The following is a 17,300-nucleotide window of genomic DNA, read 5'->3' as shown; positions in this document are numbered from 1 at the left end:
TAACTTTGTCATGTGCGTTTTTAAAGTTGTAGAATAACCCACCTCCAATATGCAGCAAGTACAAGACCAGAGGTAGGCCTATTTCTAAACTCAGGACCTATTTTTAAATTTTAATGAAGTATAGTTTCATGACAACTGAATTCCAGCCATAAAATAAATACATTTTGCAATATTTTTATTTTAGACAACAGTGGCAAACACTGCCTTCACTTCATACAACATAGTCAATGTCAGCAAATGAACATCGATTCATCCAGTGGAATAGTGGTACTTGTATTGGAGGGACTGCCTGAGCAAATATTTCAATAAATAATAAAACTTTTCAACATTATCTACATATGTGAATAACCAACACAAACAAATGTACACACAAAATGCATGCCTCTGTTTTCAGCCCCTTCACAAAAAAAAGACCATGAACCACCATTTGTAACTGACAAATATGATCCATTCTCAAAAGCTTATTTTCATAAATATTTCTGTAATTGACAGTAACAAAATTTCATAACCATGTTTATTACCGGGATTTATTTTTTACCCCTATTTAATATCATTGTGGGCAAAATATCTCGATTGCTTGTAACATGCCGCACACTAATAAATAATAGTCTTGCACATTTGTGATTTGAAAAAAAAGATTGACAGTTTAGCCCGACAACATGATTAAAAAACAAAAACATAATAAGTGAGCTACAATAATAATAGAAAAGCCATAAATATCAAAATGCAAAGGCTTCAAAATGAAGGCAGGCTCTCGTCGTCAATGAACAAACAACATTCGAGGAAAGCTTCAAGTGAACCCCTTGAATTAGAATACAATACCATAGAAATAACAGTAGAAAAAAATTGGTAGCAAAAACATGGTATCTGCAACATAATCGTCTTTGCCCTCTCGAGTTTTGTTATTTAGGCCTCCGCATTAATCATCTGGTCGCTAATATTTGATAAGAATCAAAATGGAGATCTAACAAGCTATTGTTGAACAAGTTCTGGAGCTACACTACTTTATAAGTTTGTTTTTCTTGCACTAAAATGGCCAAATTTCTTCATAGGAGAATGAACTAGAAGAATTGTCAATCTTGCACATACACAAAGACCAAAAAGTCCTCATCAGTCCCGAGACGCCACCTACACAATGTATTGTTGCTGCACCGCAATCGTTGTGGAAGACTTAAAGATTAGTTCAAGGTAAGCACTTTGTGTCATGATCACCTTGAGCAAGAAGGAATTTGAAGCGCCATTGCAATCTTTGTGTTTGTGGACTATTCATTGTCAGTAACAAAAAGATGAAGTATAAGCTTGGAGAAAAAAAATAAAAAAGAGCTTAAATGTTCAAAATGGAACACGGATGGTAATTTGGGAATATTTTCATCAAGTTCAGACAGAACATGAGAACCGTCTTGCTCATCTTTGGTGCATATTGTTTGTGTGATCGTACTACAGAAATGTCTTATTTCCTTTTCGGGGCGCGTCTCAGTCCTGGCGTAGGCAAGTTGATGACAATAGAAAGAAATCAATGTTGAACTATTTTCATTATTTTCTTAAGGAACAGACCGCCTACTGTAAAATGCTTTTTAGAATTATTAGTCAGTTGACATTGCATAATATGTGGGGAGGAAATGGCTTTTTTAAATGCTTTGTATATTTCTGGCTTATTTTTCCCAGTGGTTCAGACCCACAAAAAGTAACTTTTTTTTTTTTTTCCTTCCCCAAATACACGTATTTCCTTTATTTGGGTCAATTCAAGTAATTCTAACTCAATTCTCTGAATAAAGAATCTTCCCTGCTGCTTTTACTGTTACATTAATATATTAAATATTTGATTGAAAACTTGCATTGCTCACTCCAATTCTTGGCTTTTAAATAATTTTACCAAGCAGGCTTTACTATGTTAAATACTACATATGATTTTTTTCTTTGGCGTCCATTTCATTTGTATTTGTAACGTCCAATAAACTACCTGAGCATGTAAACCATTAATTTGTTACTTTAAATTCACACCTCATTTCTGCAACAGTCTGTATATAAACAGACACAATATATATTATTCATTGCAATTCTGAATAGCATTTCACGTTTTCATTCAATTATTAAAATTTCAGCATGATTGTTGCGTCTTAAAAGATCATTTGTGCCGATTTACATATTTTAAAGTAACTAAGGATTCATAAAGGAACAGGAAAAAAAAAAGTGGCAAGATGTTAACTGTTAAGTTGTCATCAGTGGTTTTATATATAAGCTATATTTGTTGCTATTAGCATCTGGCTACGTGCATGCTGGCTGCATGTTTTATGATTGATACCATTGTACATCCTCTTAACGCTAATGTAGTTCTGGTGTGATGCTCCGACGGCCCCTTCCTGTCACAAAGACCCTCAAATGTGAGACTAATACACTGTACCATAACATTCATTTGACAATATCCACGTGAGCCACATCTTTGCTCAGTCTGCACAATCACAGAATCCACAATGCGTCGGTCGCGCGACGCTTTCCGGTCAACCTTCCGAGAACGACCTTTGCCCTTCGTACGTCTCACTCCAGGCCGAATGTGCTGGTTTCCTCCACGGCCGTCAGCAGTTTATCGTACAACATAGTGTACGAAGGATACGGAGGCAGGTCGAGACGGTTAAAACACGTATGGGCCCTGGAAGAACGGAAACGAAATGGTAAAAGAAATTAAAAACATGGCTTATGACAGATATGATTTTTTAATTTACCTGGGTAGAGAGGTCACTTTGCCCCACTTCTCGATGCAGAAGCGTCGGAGGCCGTTGGATCCGCGCAAGGCGGCAAAGCCTTCATACGGCACGCTGGACGTCCCGGTTACAAACTGGAGTAGGCGGAGACGCTGCTCATTGTTGAAACGCTCCACAGCAGCCCAAAACCATCTCATCACGATGTGGCCATCATGGTAGCCTAGTGAGTAGAACAGTTATGGAATATTGACTTACCAAGCAATAGTTGGGTTATTAAGAAATTATCTGGAAAAAAAATGGATTCTAACCTCCTCTATACTCTGTATTGCTCCGCCAATCCCCAAGATCAATCTCCACAGTCCCGGCAATAACCAGCTCCAGTTCTCGGGCGTCGAACACCGACACTAACCTGGAGTCGACCACCTGTGATAGAAAAAAAAAAGTAGTTGTCTGTCTATTCTTTTTGATAATGTAAAGCTCAACCAACCTCGTAGAAGCCTCTGACTAGCGCTTCCGTCTGTTGCACCACTCCTCTTTCCACCCTCCACTTGGTCATTCGCTCAATGTAATCCTTTTTGTTCTTCTCAGTCACTTGCAGGTTGGAGCCTCCAGACTTCAACTCCCGTTCCGTTACCTAGTAACAAAAAAAAAAAAAAACACCACAATGAACATGATGTATTGAAGACTACGGTTTGTACCTATTTTTGTGCACACTCACTTGGCCAAAGACCTCCTCGTTAACAGTAAACGTGAGGTCCAGGATATCTGTGATGTCATTGTCTTTCATCCACTGTAGAGATTGATGGAACTCCTCATCAAGATACTCCAAATCAGAAAGATCTGTTGGACTGGAAGGACAAAAGGTTCACCGCAATGACGTACGTTCCAGTATGGAAGGTAATTGAAACGCTTTATAATGCTCACAGCCTGAGTAGCGCCTTGTAGAAAGGTCTGGTGAAGAAAGCATCGAGAAGGTATTGATGAATCAAAGCCAGACCTAGAATGCGCCCACTGAAACGGAACCTGGACACTCACAAAGTACATTTGTAACGGTAAGTCATGTGACCTCTTGGAATGAAAATTGGATTGACTCTTTATGGACAACTTACCATTCCAGATGGTTCTCCACAAACGCCGACATGGGGCTGATTTGAACAGTGTATGTGTCATTGGCTGAGTATTCAAAAAGACCATAATATGGATTAAACAACTCCTGAGACAAAAGGAAGAAAAACTCTCTGGAGGGTCCGCTGTAATCCAACCTAGACGATGGAGGGAGGAAACCGATTAGTGCTCCGATTTCCCGGCTAGAAGAACATTGTGATGGGATCCTCACCCCTCCTCTCCCAGGAAGGTAACGTAAAGTTTGTTCCTCTGTAGCTCTTTGCGGGAATATGCCATCACCTGGTTGAAGGTGCCTTCCAGCAAATGTTCTCGCCTTATCAGGAGTCTGCAAGGATGAGAAGATCATGACAATCACCATCCTAAATGAGGATGACTGCAATTTATATTGAAGTCAGTCTTACTTAATCTTGCCCGGCCCCTGCCCGTAGCCCTTTGCTTCTAATTTTCTGTAGAAGTTTCTGAGCTTGGCTTCAAAGTCTCTCCGGTAAGGCGCCGGAGCCCTGGCTCTCTGTAAACCTAGACAAACGCATCAAAAGATGACAAAATAAGATGTTGCAATTGCACACAAATCATCATCCATGAATCGACCTACCGGGAGAGTTCTGCGGCGAGTTGCCGGGTGAACAGCGCGGGGAGAAACTAAATCCAGGATGGATCGGGTGAGGCGGAATATACGACATAATCTCCTCTTCAAACAAACTGCAGGGGGGAAAAAAAAAAAAAGCATCTTACCTTCTCTTTTCAAGATATCCGAGTAAAAATGTTGGTTTATAGTGCAGTGGAATTGTTTACCTTAACAAGATAACCAGGTCTGCATCACATGATAGTTTTTCAACACCCTGGGTACCTTCGGATCGAAGGTAATGGATCTTTTCCCTATTAAAAAAAAAAAGGCACCAGAATTTAAGACACCAAAGACTAAAATAATTAAAGTTGTGAAGACCAAACCACAAATATTCCAACGTACCTGAGCGCATAGTTTCTGTTCAGGTTGGGTTGCCGCTCCTGCAACATGTCAAAAATGTTCGGCTGGCGAAGGAAAGCCACGATCTTCTCGTTGTACGCTAAAGAGAACGGGAGAACGGAAAAAGATGGTGAACAGGTTAAAAAGCGTTTCATTTATGTACTTTAGTTCCCCAAAATAATTAACGGTGCTTACATGCGGCGGTGGACTGTTGGGGGTCAACGTGATGTTGGCTTCGTATGGCGGCGACTAGGCTGTTTGCAGGCCTGGACATAAATGAAGCTCCTCGATTCCTGGACACATCAGAAGCCTACAAAAAAAAAAAGTTCACTTTTCTAGAGGTCTGTCATTTAATATTAATATTGTCAATTTCGAGAGGATGAAATATTACCTCTCCGGCGCTGTAGCTGCGTAACCTCTGCAAATGTTGCCTGTGGGCGAGGTGGCCCGGTAGTCGGCCGTTCTGAAGAGGGATTCGAGGGTCGATGAAGGTTGTGGCTCGACTGTTGTGATCCACAAAGAAAGACTGCAAAGCAGATGGGAATAAACTCAAATGGTGTAATCCAAACATCTCCAAGTTGAAGGTGTTCTTACCTTGCCCTGGGGGTCAGTCTTGATTTCCCAACCCCGTGGCAACTCCAGTTGAGTGTCTGCAAATTTGTTGAGGAACACCACCAGGTCCCGGTTATGTTGGTAGCGCTCAAAGTTTTTGGCATCACGCCGCACCTTCAGGATCATGTGTTTCACGCAGCTGCTGCTGGTGAACATCCGATAGGCTGACTGGGAAAGACGGAGAAAAAAAGATTGACGTGGAAATGGAATTTCGATTTGGAGAATGCCGTGTGGGGCACTCACGTAGTTACTATGCAACATCGTGAAGAATTCCGGATGGGTGATGAACTTAACAGCGGGTGACTGGAGAAGTTGGCTGATCTTCTGGTGATTGACAGGTGATGCTGGACCTTGTGGACACAAAGATAAATCGTAGTGTTGTCCATCCGGCGTTTAGAAAATCAAGGGACGAGAAGCTCACCTGTCGCGGTCGGAGGAGCATCTGAGTCGGTCTCAACGCTGGGAGTTCTCTCTAACCTCTGACTGCCACCTTCCTCTTCAGTGGCCATGGTTCTCTGGATGCTCTGATACCTAGCAAAATAGTCATCATGGTTGAAAAGCCTGCTCGAGATGTGAAGATGTCCAAATTATGGAATCGAGTAATCGTTTCGAGCCATTGTCGAACTAAAGATGATCTGCATCTTTTGAATTGACCTCCTGTTGAGCTGCTCCATCTGTTGACTGGATCCAGATCGGGGAATCCCATGACTACACTTGCCGCCGTGACTTGGTCTCTGCCAGGTGGTGGTGCGGTTGACGTGGTCGACGTAGAAAACTCTGCCGTGGCTGTCTATGCGTGCTTCCCAGTCTGAGCCACGGCAAACAAAATCATTAGCTTGAGATGATATTTACAACTGATTCTCTGTCGTAGTTCTTTGAAGGTATCAAATGTAACATTATGCTAATTTCCCTTAGCTCGGCTTTGGATTGGCCCTGAGCAAGCATGGGGGAGCATGGGAGGAAGTGGAGGAGGGAGCGATGGCGACAAACGCAAAAAGGGATGACATCACTTTGAACACAATAAGGCATGTTGACTCCACAGTAAGATGTTGCTGCTTACTTGGAGGTAAGGTTTGGTCAGTGGCGGCAGGAAAATGGTTTAAGTCAAGGCTGGGAAGAAGGACTGGAGGGTGGCCAACGGGAGGTGAGAAGCCTGAGCCTACGGGAGACAGTTGGGAATACGTGAGGGCGGGGGGGGGGTTCACAAGCTACATCTCTTTGCCAATCACCAAATGGCCAACGTCAACATAACATAAAAAAATGATGCTTAACAAGCCCCACATTTAACCTCCATCTCCATCATTGCGACATTTTTCTTTGTGTGCTTTGAAGGTTGGATCGCATAGGCACTCTTGGGTTGTCATGGCAACGAGATAATGAGAGCAAATTTCCAAAGATGATTACACAGTGGGATCTGTTGGAGGATAACGCGACACATGTCAAGCCGCCGCGGGTGTCTGTGGTATCAGTGATGCTCCAAATTGGCAAAACGTGTTTAGAAATTCCGTTGACCCATTTCATATTTTGAGAGATTTTTTTTTTTCTTGCGAGATGAAACAAAGTACACAATGGTTCTTTGAAAAATTATTTGGAAGGGAGATGGAATGATAGGGGTTAAAATGATTTGAAGATGCTTGGACAGATTTAATTGACTTTTGGATCTTTTCCATTTTTTGAATTTTGCAGACCCCCTGAGTTGGCCTTGATCCCCCCCCCCCCCCCCCCGAGGAGTCTCGTATTCCACCAATCATTCCAAAACATTTCCCATCACTTACTAGTGCTGTTGGTGTCCCGTGACTCAGCCCCAGCTGATTCTCCACGTTCCTCTCCCCTGGCCTCTTTCCATCTTCCACTCCTCTCCCCACCGGCCCCGCCCACCTCCTGGCCCTCGGGACAGTTGTTTACGTCCGGTCCCGACTCAAAGGTGCTCTCCTCCTCCTCTTCGTCCTGTGAGGAGAACACCGTGCTGCCGGAGAGCCGGTTGCTGTCCACAGAGGAGAGGCGGGTGTGGCTGCAGATGCGGCCCCTGCCCTCGTGGCCCGAGTTGCTGTAGCATGACGTGCTATAGCAAGACGTGCTGTAGCAGGATGTGCTGTAGCAGGAGGTGTCACACAACTCGCACTCATTTTCCCCCCGGGTCCGATGGCCTGTATTTGGTTTCCCAACTGTGCTACCGGAATCCCCCTCCTCGCTTTCCAAGTATGAGAGAGAGATCCTTCTGACTGCTGCGTGCACTCCACCTCCTCCGTCACCTTCCAGGAGCTGGTTTAGTTCCGACAGACGTTCAATGGAAAGGCTGCGTGGGATGGAGCGACAGCAACACGGACCCGGACACTCTTCCACCTGAAGACATATTACATAATTCAAAATGTGTCATCATGAAGTGAGCTTTTTAAAGTAGACATATAAAAAAAATAAGTGAAAACTATTGTACTGGAGACTCCGCTCCTCTCACAGCACCTCAGTACAGCATTAATATTATATTTCAAGTCCTACCTGAGAGGGTGACTGGGTTATCTCATCTTCATCTTCCTGTGTGTCTTTGGTGTTTTTAAGTGTTGGTGATGTGTTGTCCTGAATTGTGCTGGTGTTCTCCCCTTCTTCCATATCTTCCTCGTCCTGGCTCGGAGCTCGATGCTGTGCCGAGGGAAGACTGTGGAGGAGATGGTGGATGCGGATGTAGTGCGATCGAGGCGTCTCCGGCTCGCCGCACGCCGAGGCGATCACGTTCTCCAGCTCCGACACCGGCAGAGAGCAAGGGCGAGTTTTACGCCGGAGAGGACCTTGGGAATTGTAGTTTGAGAAGATGCAGGGACAGGGACCGTTGCTGCTTTCTCCTCCCGGGGATACTTCAGTTGTTTCCGTGAGTAAATCTTGCGATGTGTCGTTGCTGTCTGTAGTCACTGCGTCGTTATTTGGACTTACTGCTCCAGTATTTTCAGTTGGTCCATCTGATTGAGCTTTCTTGTCATCTTCTACTGCTACCCCCTCCTCAGCTAGTGTTACATTATCTTCTCTATGCGCTTCCTCTTCCTCCTGCGGTGCATCTTCCGATTCCCCCTCCACAAGCGTTCTCACGGTGTCGTCGGCCGATGGGCCGTCTTCGCTCTGCACCTGCGGCTCGGTCGTAGTCGGTTCCTCTCTCATTGTGCTCTCGTCCTCCATAGCCCCTTCTTCGACCTCTCCGGACACGTCGAGGTCCTCGCTGGGTTGGGCTGTCGAGGCTAAGGGCGTTGGGGTCGTGGGGTCGGGAGGGGCATCCATAGGGAGCTCGGCCGTATCGTGTCCTACGCTTAATGTGTCATCATCGGCGGCATCGTTGGCATCGGCGCCGACTTCGGGGCAGGCTGATTCTATGACCAGCGAAACGTCCTCATCATCTGGGAGGAGAGAAGTTCGAAAGGGAATATTATGCTTCGGGGCCTCTGACTCACATAAGCGAGTACATTTCTGTAAATATTTTATCAATTTGTTTTTTGATGTTTTCTTTTCTCTCTACTCGCTTTTGTTTAGTGTCGCAGGAAACGAGCAAACAAAAGACAACAGATAGATGTTGGCAATCACCAGGGCTGAGAAAACACTTGGTAAGTGTTGTAACGATCTTGAACTTTCCCGCTGTGGTCTCGCTCACTGTCAGTCCACACCACAGCGTGTATTTTCCTCATCCCTCAATAGCACCATGACAAATAAATCGACGATGAAGCAGAAATGTAAAAATACTTAGATACGACATAAAGTACCTGGATGAATGGAGGTGGCGAGCTCAAATCGAAATTGTAAATGTCCGCACACATGATCAGTTGGTAGCCTGCGACCCAGAGAGTAACTGACGACCCGGTCTCTGTTGACCAAAAAGAGCAGGTTAAAAAAAATATAATAATAAAAATAATTTTTTTCTAAGAGTTTTACCCAATGGCATGCTTTTCCAGCAGCCTCTGAACAGGGACGGACAGCTTCCCCAGGAAGCGCTTGATGATTGGCCGACTTTTAGCAAACTTATCCTTGACTTCAATCTCCAGAACATCAGTGGGTAGCGACAAAAAGTTAAATCTCTGCAGGAACGGGAAAAAAACAAAGGAAAAGCGCATTGTGACATTTCGATCGCTCAGCGTTATTGGATTTGAGGGCTACTTGATATGTTTGCTCTCATCGTGTCGAGCGTAATATTAGTTTAGCTCGTCTTGTGGTTTGCTTCGGTTCTTGCGTGGCTTGTGTAGCTGCAAGATGGATGGCTCGAAAATCATATTGAAAGAGCTTAATGATAAAAATGAGGAATTAGATGACATCAAATGCCATTGCCTTGCTGAAAAAGTGAAATAATCCTGCGAGGAAGTCAAGACACATTGTGCTGGGGGAGCCACAGTGATATAGGAGGAAAATAGAAAGAAGTGAATAATTTAAAAGTATGAACCAGGGAAAGAGCAGACGGCTGCATGTGTGAGAAGGCTGAGGGACTAACTCAATAAATGAGGATGGGGAGAGGCTGGGAGGAAGAGGATGTGCACTCAAAGTGCTCGTCTGTGTGTAGCAAAAACACGGATGCTAGGAATAAGTGAGGAGATGATTTTTTTTTTTCTCCCTCTGCTCTTTTACACAACTCTGACTTTTCATTCACCCACGATTGAAACGCTTGAACATATAAACGACTGAAATGCTCCAACTTAAACGATCACACATACAAGTCTGTTCCTCAAGGACAAGTCAGGCATTTTTGATGAAGAATATTTATACCTCTGCACTCCATTGAGGGTTGATTGTGTTGCAGACAACGCCGGAGCGTTTCTCCTGACCGTGGTGCGGCAACGAAGGGAAGATGCTATGCTTTCCAGGCTGAATGGACAGTTTGAGGTACGGGTCGGGATTAAAGAACATCCCCTTCTTCAAACCAACAGCTTGGAGGTCTGCGGTGTGAGGTCAGTGGAGCATAAGAGAGAGCAAGAATACAAAAAAAATTAGCGGAGAAATTCTCAGGATGAAGTGGATGCGAGTGTTAAAAGGTAGAGGTTCATTTCCTACCTGACAGTGAAAAGTTAATGAGTCTCCTGTTTCCTCGTCCTTGGTTGACCTCAGGACTTACCACTGGCTTTAAAACCTATAGAAGCAAAAAAAAAAAATCATAAGTTGTCGTATTATCAACAAAATAATTCTCACCATATTGAAGTAACAGAACTGTCGAAGTTAGAAGGAACGCCGTTAAGAATTTATGTTATCGCAATGTGGCAGTGAGTCAGACTTGTTCAATTTTTTATTCCCAAAGCTGAAATGCTGTATGCATTTTGAAGGCTTATGCAACTGTCAAAGCAAAAAAAAAAAAAAAAAAACAATCCACAGAGACAGCCGTGAAAACAAAAGGATTACAAAAAGACAGATGTTTGGAGCAATCCAGTCTAATGAGATGCTAATCTTTTTTGGCTACTAGAGCCCGAAAGAAAAGCGCCGGCGCAGATGTCCTCTATTTATTTCACTACAGCTTGAATATCAATGTCCTGGTTCTGGTATTTTCCCCCCATTTCTTGAATGCATCTTGATGCTTTTAGGACAAAGAGCTAGAAGCACTATGCCAAGTAAGCGTAAATATTAAGCTTTACCCAAGCTATCCAGCAGAGCCTCATCCTTTTTGCGCCGCTCCTTTCACGATGACCGGGAGGTAACAGTCCGAGTTGAAGACACATGCAGTCCATCACATACTTCACTTTCACCAAATTGAATGTGATCCACCTTTCTCCAGTCCACTGGACTGTCCTCTGTTATCTTGACTCCACCCTCCTTTGCTCCTTCCTATCTGTGGTTATTTTTATTCCTTTGTGCTGAAGAAGCCAGTATGGATCAAGTTCTCATTTCATCAGCATTTCCAAAGTGCCCCAGGCAGCAGATTGAAAAGGCACACATGGAAATACAATCCCTTCTCGCACTACAGGGTCTGACTGATTAACACTAGACGTACTTTTGTCACATCATTTAAAAATGTTCCTCTGACCTCTATGACACATTTCACAACTTTTGAGATCATGTCAGAAATTGTCCATGAATCTAACACGATCATTTTGAATCAAAAGTTGCGCTACGGCCCACACGAAACCCGCAGTGACAGAAAGACTTCAAAATTGAAGTGAGTAGGTCTGATCGTTGCCAACTAAGATATGAAGTATGCTTGAGCAGATGGATTTAGTGAGGCTCCAAGTCAGATTCAACCAGATGATAAAAAGAGGTCAGTGTATAAAATCAATCCAACATTTGGAGAACGATTTTGTCGCTCACAGCAAAACACTCGTAGAATAATAATTTCTTAAGTGATGTTTCTGTCAACTCCATTTTAACAGCTAATTCTTTTCATGTGAGTGAGGAGCATCAGCAAAGACAGACTCAGGAAGCTTCCAAAGGTTAAACACATTCCCTCGGGTCTCAGCAGCGCACACGCAGAGCAAGCAATGCGATTAGCTGTTGAAGCGACAAGGACGTGATCTTTCACTGGCAAATACTTCCAGCTGTGCCCAAGAAGGTTTTTAGGGGGGAAAAAGCTGGAGGCACAACTGTCACAAGTTAAACCGTGTTTTTTTTCCATCTGCTTCTTTCGTTATCAGTTGTGTGCACAGATGATTAAAAAAATGCAAGCGTAGCATAAATCTGGAAAAGCAGAATTTAATCAAGCTCTGATTTAAAGTCATACTCACAGGCACTGGTGCCTTTTTGATGGTTAGGCTGGGTGTGGTTGCTCTCAGAGCTCCAGTGACGCCATGGTAGTACTTGAAGCAGACCAGTGTCTCAGCTGTAATTCAAATTATATTTGTAATGAAACACTTTCAATGTTTTTGAAGATTTAAAGCAGTGCAAATACATTTCAGCAAAGTGGAACATCTCAAATATCCTTGACTAAATAGACTTTAGCGTAAATGCCATCTAAAATCTAAAAATCGATCTATATCTAAAAATAAAATAAAAAAATCAGAAAACCTTTTTGTTTTCATTTTTCTTGAGGGAAGAAAATTGTTGATAAAGAAACTTACTGTCACTGAAGTGAGAGCTGCAGTCAACTTTCCAAACAATTTGCCCTTTATGCGATCCATTGATGCCTCGGTTTTTATAATCCAGAAAGTTCTCAGATAAAGGCTCATCTAGAAAAAAAGAGAAATGACATTTTATTCCATGATCGCCTTTAGGTGTTCTTGTTACGAAACAAGCCTTTGCTGGCTTTAAGGCAAAACACAAATGTCACTAAATAATGAACGCTGACAACCAGAACTTTCTCACACTCACTCACCCACGAGATACATTCCGATCCAGTCCCCAGCATCCACCTCCTCCTTGATGTCCCATGCGATCACTAAGTCTTCCGACTGGCCGACGGTGTAGTGAGAAGCGCTTACGGTGAGGGTGGAGCGAGTGTCCGGGGAGACCAGATCCGTGTCGCTGGTTGACCGTGGCAACCCTAACACGAAGGCTTCCTGGTTCAGAGCGTTGACAGCGAAGGAGTCAGGCCCGTAGCTGTGACGATCCTTACATCGCTGGCGGCTCTGGTTGCTGCGGGTCGGGGAAGCCATAGCCGCCAGGCCAAAAAGGCGATTCTGGTACAGGTTCTGCAAGACGAGAAAATCACTTTATAATAGTGATTCCTGTTTTGTAGAATTATGCTAAAATTGAAATACTATGTATTGGACTTTAGCAACCATCAATTAATGTAATTTCTGGACTATAAGCCGCACCCGAATATAAGCCGCACCAGCTAAAATTGGGAAAAAAAATCCAGTTTTGTCTATATTTAAAAATCGTACTGGACTATAAGTGTTTCATTTCCATATATAAGAGAATATGCACAAATCATACGATATAGAAATCATGAAAAATCCATAGATAAGCCACTTGTGCAAAAAGTAGCGTCTTATATTCTGGAAAATACGGCAATTCTATGAAACGACCCATGCAATCGTTGTCTTTCTTCAACGTGGACTCTGTGGCTACAATGTAGTTGTAATAAAGGAAGACAATTTTCCATCCTAGGATCTCATATCATGGAATGCTCCAGTTAGAAAGGAGCCTAAGGGCACGGCTCAGCCAGCCTTGACGGGTCAGTCGAAATGCTGAAGCGCTTTGAGCATGCAGTCGGTGAAAGAGAGGCAAGGTTATCAGCACACAAAGCAAAAATACTTGCTTTTGCTATTGTGCGATGGAGAAAAGGCAGCATGAATATTTTTTGGGCGAAGTACTAAATGATGGTAAGCAGGCAAATGAAGGTGGTATAGGTGGCAGGAGGGGGGGGGGGGGTGCACACTAACCTTGATACTACAGAGCTGCATCAGCATAATGACCAGTCAACCCAAAGCAGACCAAAACCTGAGGGAAGCGTGAGGAGGAGAGGGGGTGCTCTGTTACAAACCACAAAACACAGAGAAGCAGAGGCAGCGAATGAAGCAGGTGTACATCCCCAAAAAGTTTGGTGAGACAAAGGGAAAACCGTCACATCGTATTTGACTTGATGAAAAGAGGCTGACATGTATTTGCCATTTATCTTTCTCCAAGTCACAAGCGTCCATCAAAAGCAAAGCCGCAGACGGTGCCGCCCACTTTGTTTGGAAGGAGATGGACTTTAACGTCAAGAGCCACTTGCCATTACTCTGATTTATGGCGCCAACTGCCTACAACCTTGGATAATGACTGTAATGTTTTGAGCTGAGGATACTAATTGCATTGAGCCGAGTCAAGCCGATTCACACGATTCAAAATGTGCTGCTTTATGTTGATATTTTCTGGAGGCAAGTATGTTCTTATAAGCGTAGAGCTGAACGATACTCAATCACAAATTGTAGCACGTACGGGGTCACGATAAATAAAAGACTTCCTAATCCGTTCGGGTTCAAATCCCCAGAGTCCTCATTAGTCTTTTAGTTTCACATTATACCGGGTGGCACAGCTAGTTACACTCGTGCAAATGTTGCAGTCTCTGGGGAAATATTCAGTTGTTCTTTCTTGTTCGGAAAATTCCCAAGATAAATTCCTATAATTGCCTTGGAGATGACATAATTATTCGTTGAGCACACATGCGGAGTTCGGTATAGAAGACAGGAAAGCATGCAGGAAATGAAATTATCTCCTATAGGAGCTCAATAATTACTCATTGTTTACAGTAAAGCTTGTCAGCCAATCATTGCAATCCATATGGACTGGAGATACTATGGAGGCTCCATTTCACGCTTTACGACCCATTTTGAAACCATTAGTAATTTGATCCACAAATTCAATTAAGAATTTGTCATATTGTCACATATTATTTAAATACAGCACTCTGGTGACTCTTTAACCTCGACTACTATAAGTTAAGCATGTATGAAAGGCTCGACTAATGGAGGAAGGTTAGCCATCCTTCAGTGCTATTGTGTCCCATTTGTTGTGCTTCTCAGCACACAGTGGGGAAATAAAAAAGTCCCTTTCTCGGTTGAAAGCTGACTTTTGTCAAGACATAAAAGCTCGTAGCCTCCAGTCAGAAATGAAACCTCAAGACATAGCTGGATACATTTATGAAATAACTGTTGTTGCATATAATGTGCAATCTGCCGCAGCATCTTTCTTTCTGCTGTCAATGGGCTTATTCTTATAGTGCTTTTCACTTTTTCGAGAAGACTAAGAGGAGGAATTAACGAGCAAATTCAGCATAATTATTCAAGTTTGATCATCCGGGAGTAAAGCGATGTTATATGACAGTCTTCCTTTGCAAAAAAAAAATAGAATTACTGAAAGACTGAGAATTTCTGTAGGACAGATGATCACTTTCTATGACACCAATTATGATTTTTTTAAATACAAGAGCATTAAAGAGTGTTTTCAGGTCACGTGTTTCTCTAATATTTAAGAGGATTTTGAAAATGGGGAATCCCCAAACAAAGGAGGGGGAAATCCATATTTTACAGTACTAGTACAGTATTACAAAAAACTAGTTCGCCTATAAACAAATCTTTAAAATCCACCCTGACCCTGCAATATAAATGTATTGATAAGTGCAATTTACAACAGATACAATCAATTGAATTGCTTGACTCAACATAAAATGACATCATCAGGTTAATTGTAGAAGTCCTCTTTTCTCATGTTCATGTAAAAAAAAAAATCAAATGGAATGTGTCACAACACATACAAACATATATATATATATATATATATATATATATATATATATATATATCTCTTAGCCCTCTCTGGGCTGAAAACTGATATTTATTTCATTAAAACAGATATTAATGAAATTCTTCTTCAAACATTACAGCTACTCGTGCAATGTTTTAAATGTCATTCGGCATGTCGTTGTAGAGGATGCAATGAAAGATGCGAGCTAACGGGCGCTGTTGTGGGCCGCTGCTGTTTCAGGGCTGCATCATCTAACGTTACACTGCAACAATGGGGACGATCGACCTACCTGGGATAAAATAACCTGAGAGTGGATCATTCTCCAGATGTAAAAAACGGAAGTGGTACACGCTGATTACTTTCCATCGAGCTCCATTTGAATGAGAACAGGTAAAAACAGAGATGCGGCACAAGGATGGAGGGCTGATGACAAACACGAGAGGCTGGAGTCACATCCTTTCCTCTTTCTCTGGACCAAAGTCAAGCTAGATTAAGTGAGGAATTCGTTTCCGGTTATAGAAATGACTTCAACGTCACAAATGGAGAATTCTACTTAATATTTTTAAAGAATTCTAAAGAAAACAGAAAACTATAAACATTTCTCGTACATTATAAAAACATATTTAATGAAAGGAAAAAACACATCGAGAGCGATTGGACCTTGAGAGACCAATGTGCTTTTGCTTTGAAAAATTGTCGAGGTTTGTCGATGCATTAGTGTCACTTGATACATGGGGGAACGCGAGTGAGGTGCCTCACAGCCAATCAGGAAACGCCCCTTCCCGACGCTTCCTCTCGTAATCATCTCCCAAAATATACAGACAGAAACTACAACGACATTCTACTACTACACTAATAATAATGATAATATAAATAATAATAATAATGGGAAAAAGATGAAGATTTATTGTTGTATTATACATAATATATTATTTCCTCTTTGTTTTCCAAATGTTCAGTAGAAGTATGTTTTCTATAAAATATCAGCGCTTTTTATTATTATAGTGGCAGCTGGTGTTAGGTTTTTGGTCATTTTTGGTCATTGTTTTCGAAGCAGATATTACAAATTGGAAAAAAGTACAGCATTCTTGCGATTGATATGAAATCAATTCATCCCTGCATGGTGAAGTCATCGGTTGGTGCAAAGACTGATGGGACGTTGTCGCCACCTTGTGGTCAGTTAGCGAAATGGCATCATGACAACCTCAGGGAATCCCAAACAAATGTCTATTTTTGTTGAGGAAATACAAATTGAAAATCAAACTATTGTTAAACTTAAATAGCCAGTTTTTGTATTTTTAATATATGCTGCCAAACGAAATATCCAATGACCAAAAGATATAACACAAAATATGCAGTTTCATGATAAACATTTACTCTTCAATCATCCTCCAATGCATCAATAACAGTTTCAATTAATGCCTTGCTATAATGATTTTCTTTTTTAATTTTCTTGAGGATGTTATTCACAGTCATCATTCAAGAGGAGTACTCAGAGTCTATTGTGGCACCTTCTGGATAGGTGCCACTTTTGTTCCTTCATTAATTACATTATCATCTGACAACCAAACTACTGTACATTGTTTTCAGCATGACAGCTGCACAATATTTATATTTTATTTGAAATAGCACCCGTCTTGTTTCGGTTATTACATTGTCAAGGGAATTGCAATGCAATAAAACTTGATAGTGGGTTTGCAATTTTTCTGTGGGTGGAACTTTGATTGAAGAGAAATTGCTTCTGTGAATGTAAATGAGTATACCCGACATTTACATCTTACAAGGTT

General features: G+C 42.2%; 1 protein-coding gene and 1 long non-coding RNA gene across 6 annotated transcripts; one reads left to right on the top strand and one right to left on the bottom strand.

Moving 5' to 3' along the window:
• Nucleotides 1–158: 158 nt before the first annotated feature.
• Nucleotides 159–15,975, bottom strand: hecw1a (HECT, C2 and WW domain containing E3 ubiquitin protein ligase 1a). 5 transcript variants are annotated; one of them, XM_088363895.1, is made up of 30 exons: nucleotides 15,803–15,961; nucleotides 13,671–13,760; nucleotides 12,659–12,974; nucleotides 12,405–12,512; nucleotides 12,072–12,166; nucleotides 10,417–10,492; nucleotides 10,132–10,301; nucleotides 9,310–9,452; nucleotides 9,141–9,241; nucleotides 7,897–8,780; nucleotides 7,176–7,743; nucleotides 6,461–6,559; nucleotides 6,055–6,208; nucleotides 5,822–5,931; nucleotides 5,644–5,750; nucleotides 5,383–5,568; nucleotides 5,180–5,314; nucleotides 4,984–5,098; nucleotides 4,792–4,888; nucleotides 4,617–4,700; nucleotides 4,417–4,523; nucleotides 4,226–4,340; nucleotides 4,036–4,149; nucleotides 3,809–3,961; nucleotides 3,624–3,722; nucleotides 3,418–3,547; nucleotides 3,187–3,333; nucleotides 3,008–3,122; nucleotides 2,721–2,919; nucleotides 159–2,647 (listed from the first exon to the last, which is right to left on the bottom strand). In XM_088363895.1, the coding sequence occupies exons 2-30, from the start codon at nucleotides 13,695–13,697 to the stop codon at nucleotides 2,536–2,538; spliced, it is 4,866 nt and encodes a 1,621-aa protein (XP_088220021.1). In that variant the 5' UTR covers nucleotides 13,698–13,760; nucleotides 15,803–15,961; the 3' UTR covers nucleotides 159–2,535. The 5 variants fall into 5 exon arrangements, 4 of the variants coding, with proteins under 4 accessions (XP_088220021.1, XP_088220022.1, XP_088220020.1 ...); XM_088363896.1 differs by having other exon boundaries at nucleotides 13,671–13,728; nucleotides 15,803–15,940; XM_088363894.1 differs by lacking the exon at nucleotides 13,671–13,760 and having other exon boundaries at nucleotides 15,803–15,975.
• Nucleotides 7,253–15,850, top strand: LOC148380738 (uncharacterized). Its single transcript, XR_015854701.1, has 4 exons — nucleotides 7,253–8,263; nucleotides 8,922–8,984; nucleotides 10,166–10,313; nucleotides 15,754–15,850. It is a non-coding gene; the product is annotated as an uncharacterized LOC148380738 (long non-coding RNA).
• Nucleotides 15,976–17,300: the final 1,325 nt, after the last annotated feature.

Source organism: Syngnathus floridae, chromosome 20 (genome assembly GCF_059516105.1).
Source record: "Syngnathus floridae isolate MCC-2025c chromosome 20, RoL_Sflo_1.0, whole genome shotgun sequence".
NCBI lineage: Eukaryota > Metazoa > Chordata > Actinopteri > Syngnathiformes > Syngnathidae > Syngnathus > Syngnathus floridae.
This window is presented reverse-complemented; position numbering and strand designations above follow the sequence as displayed.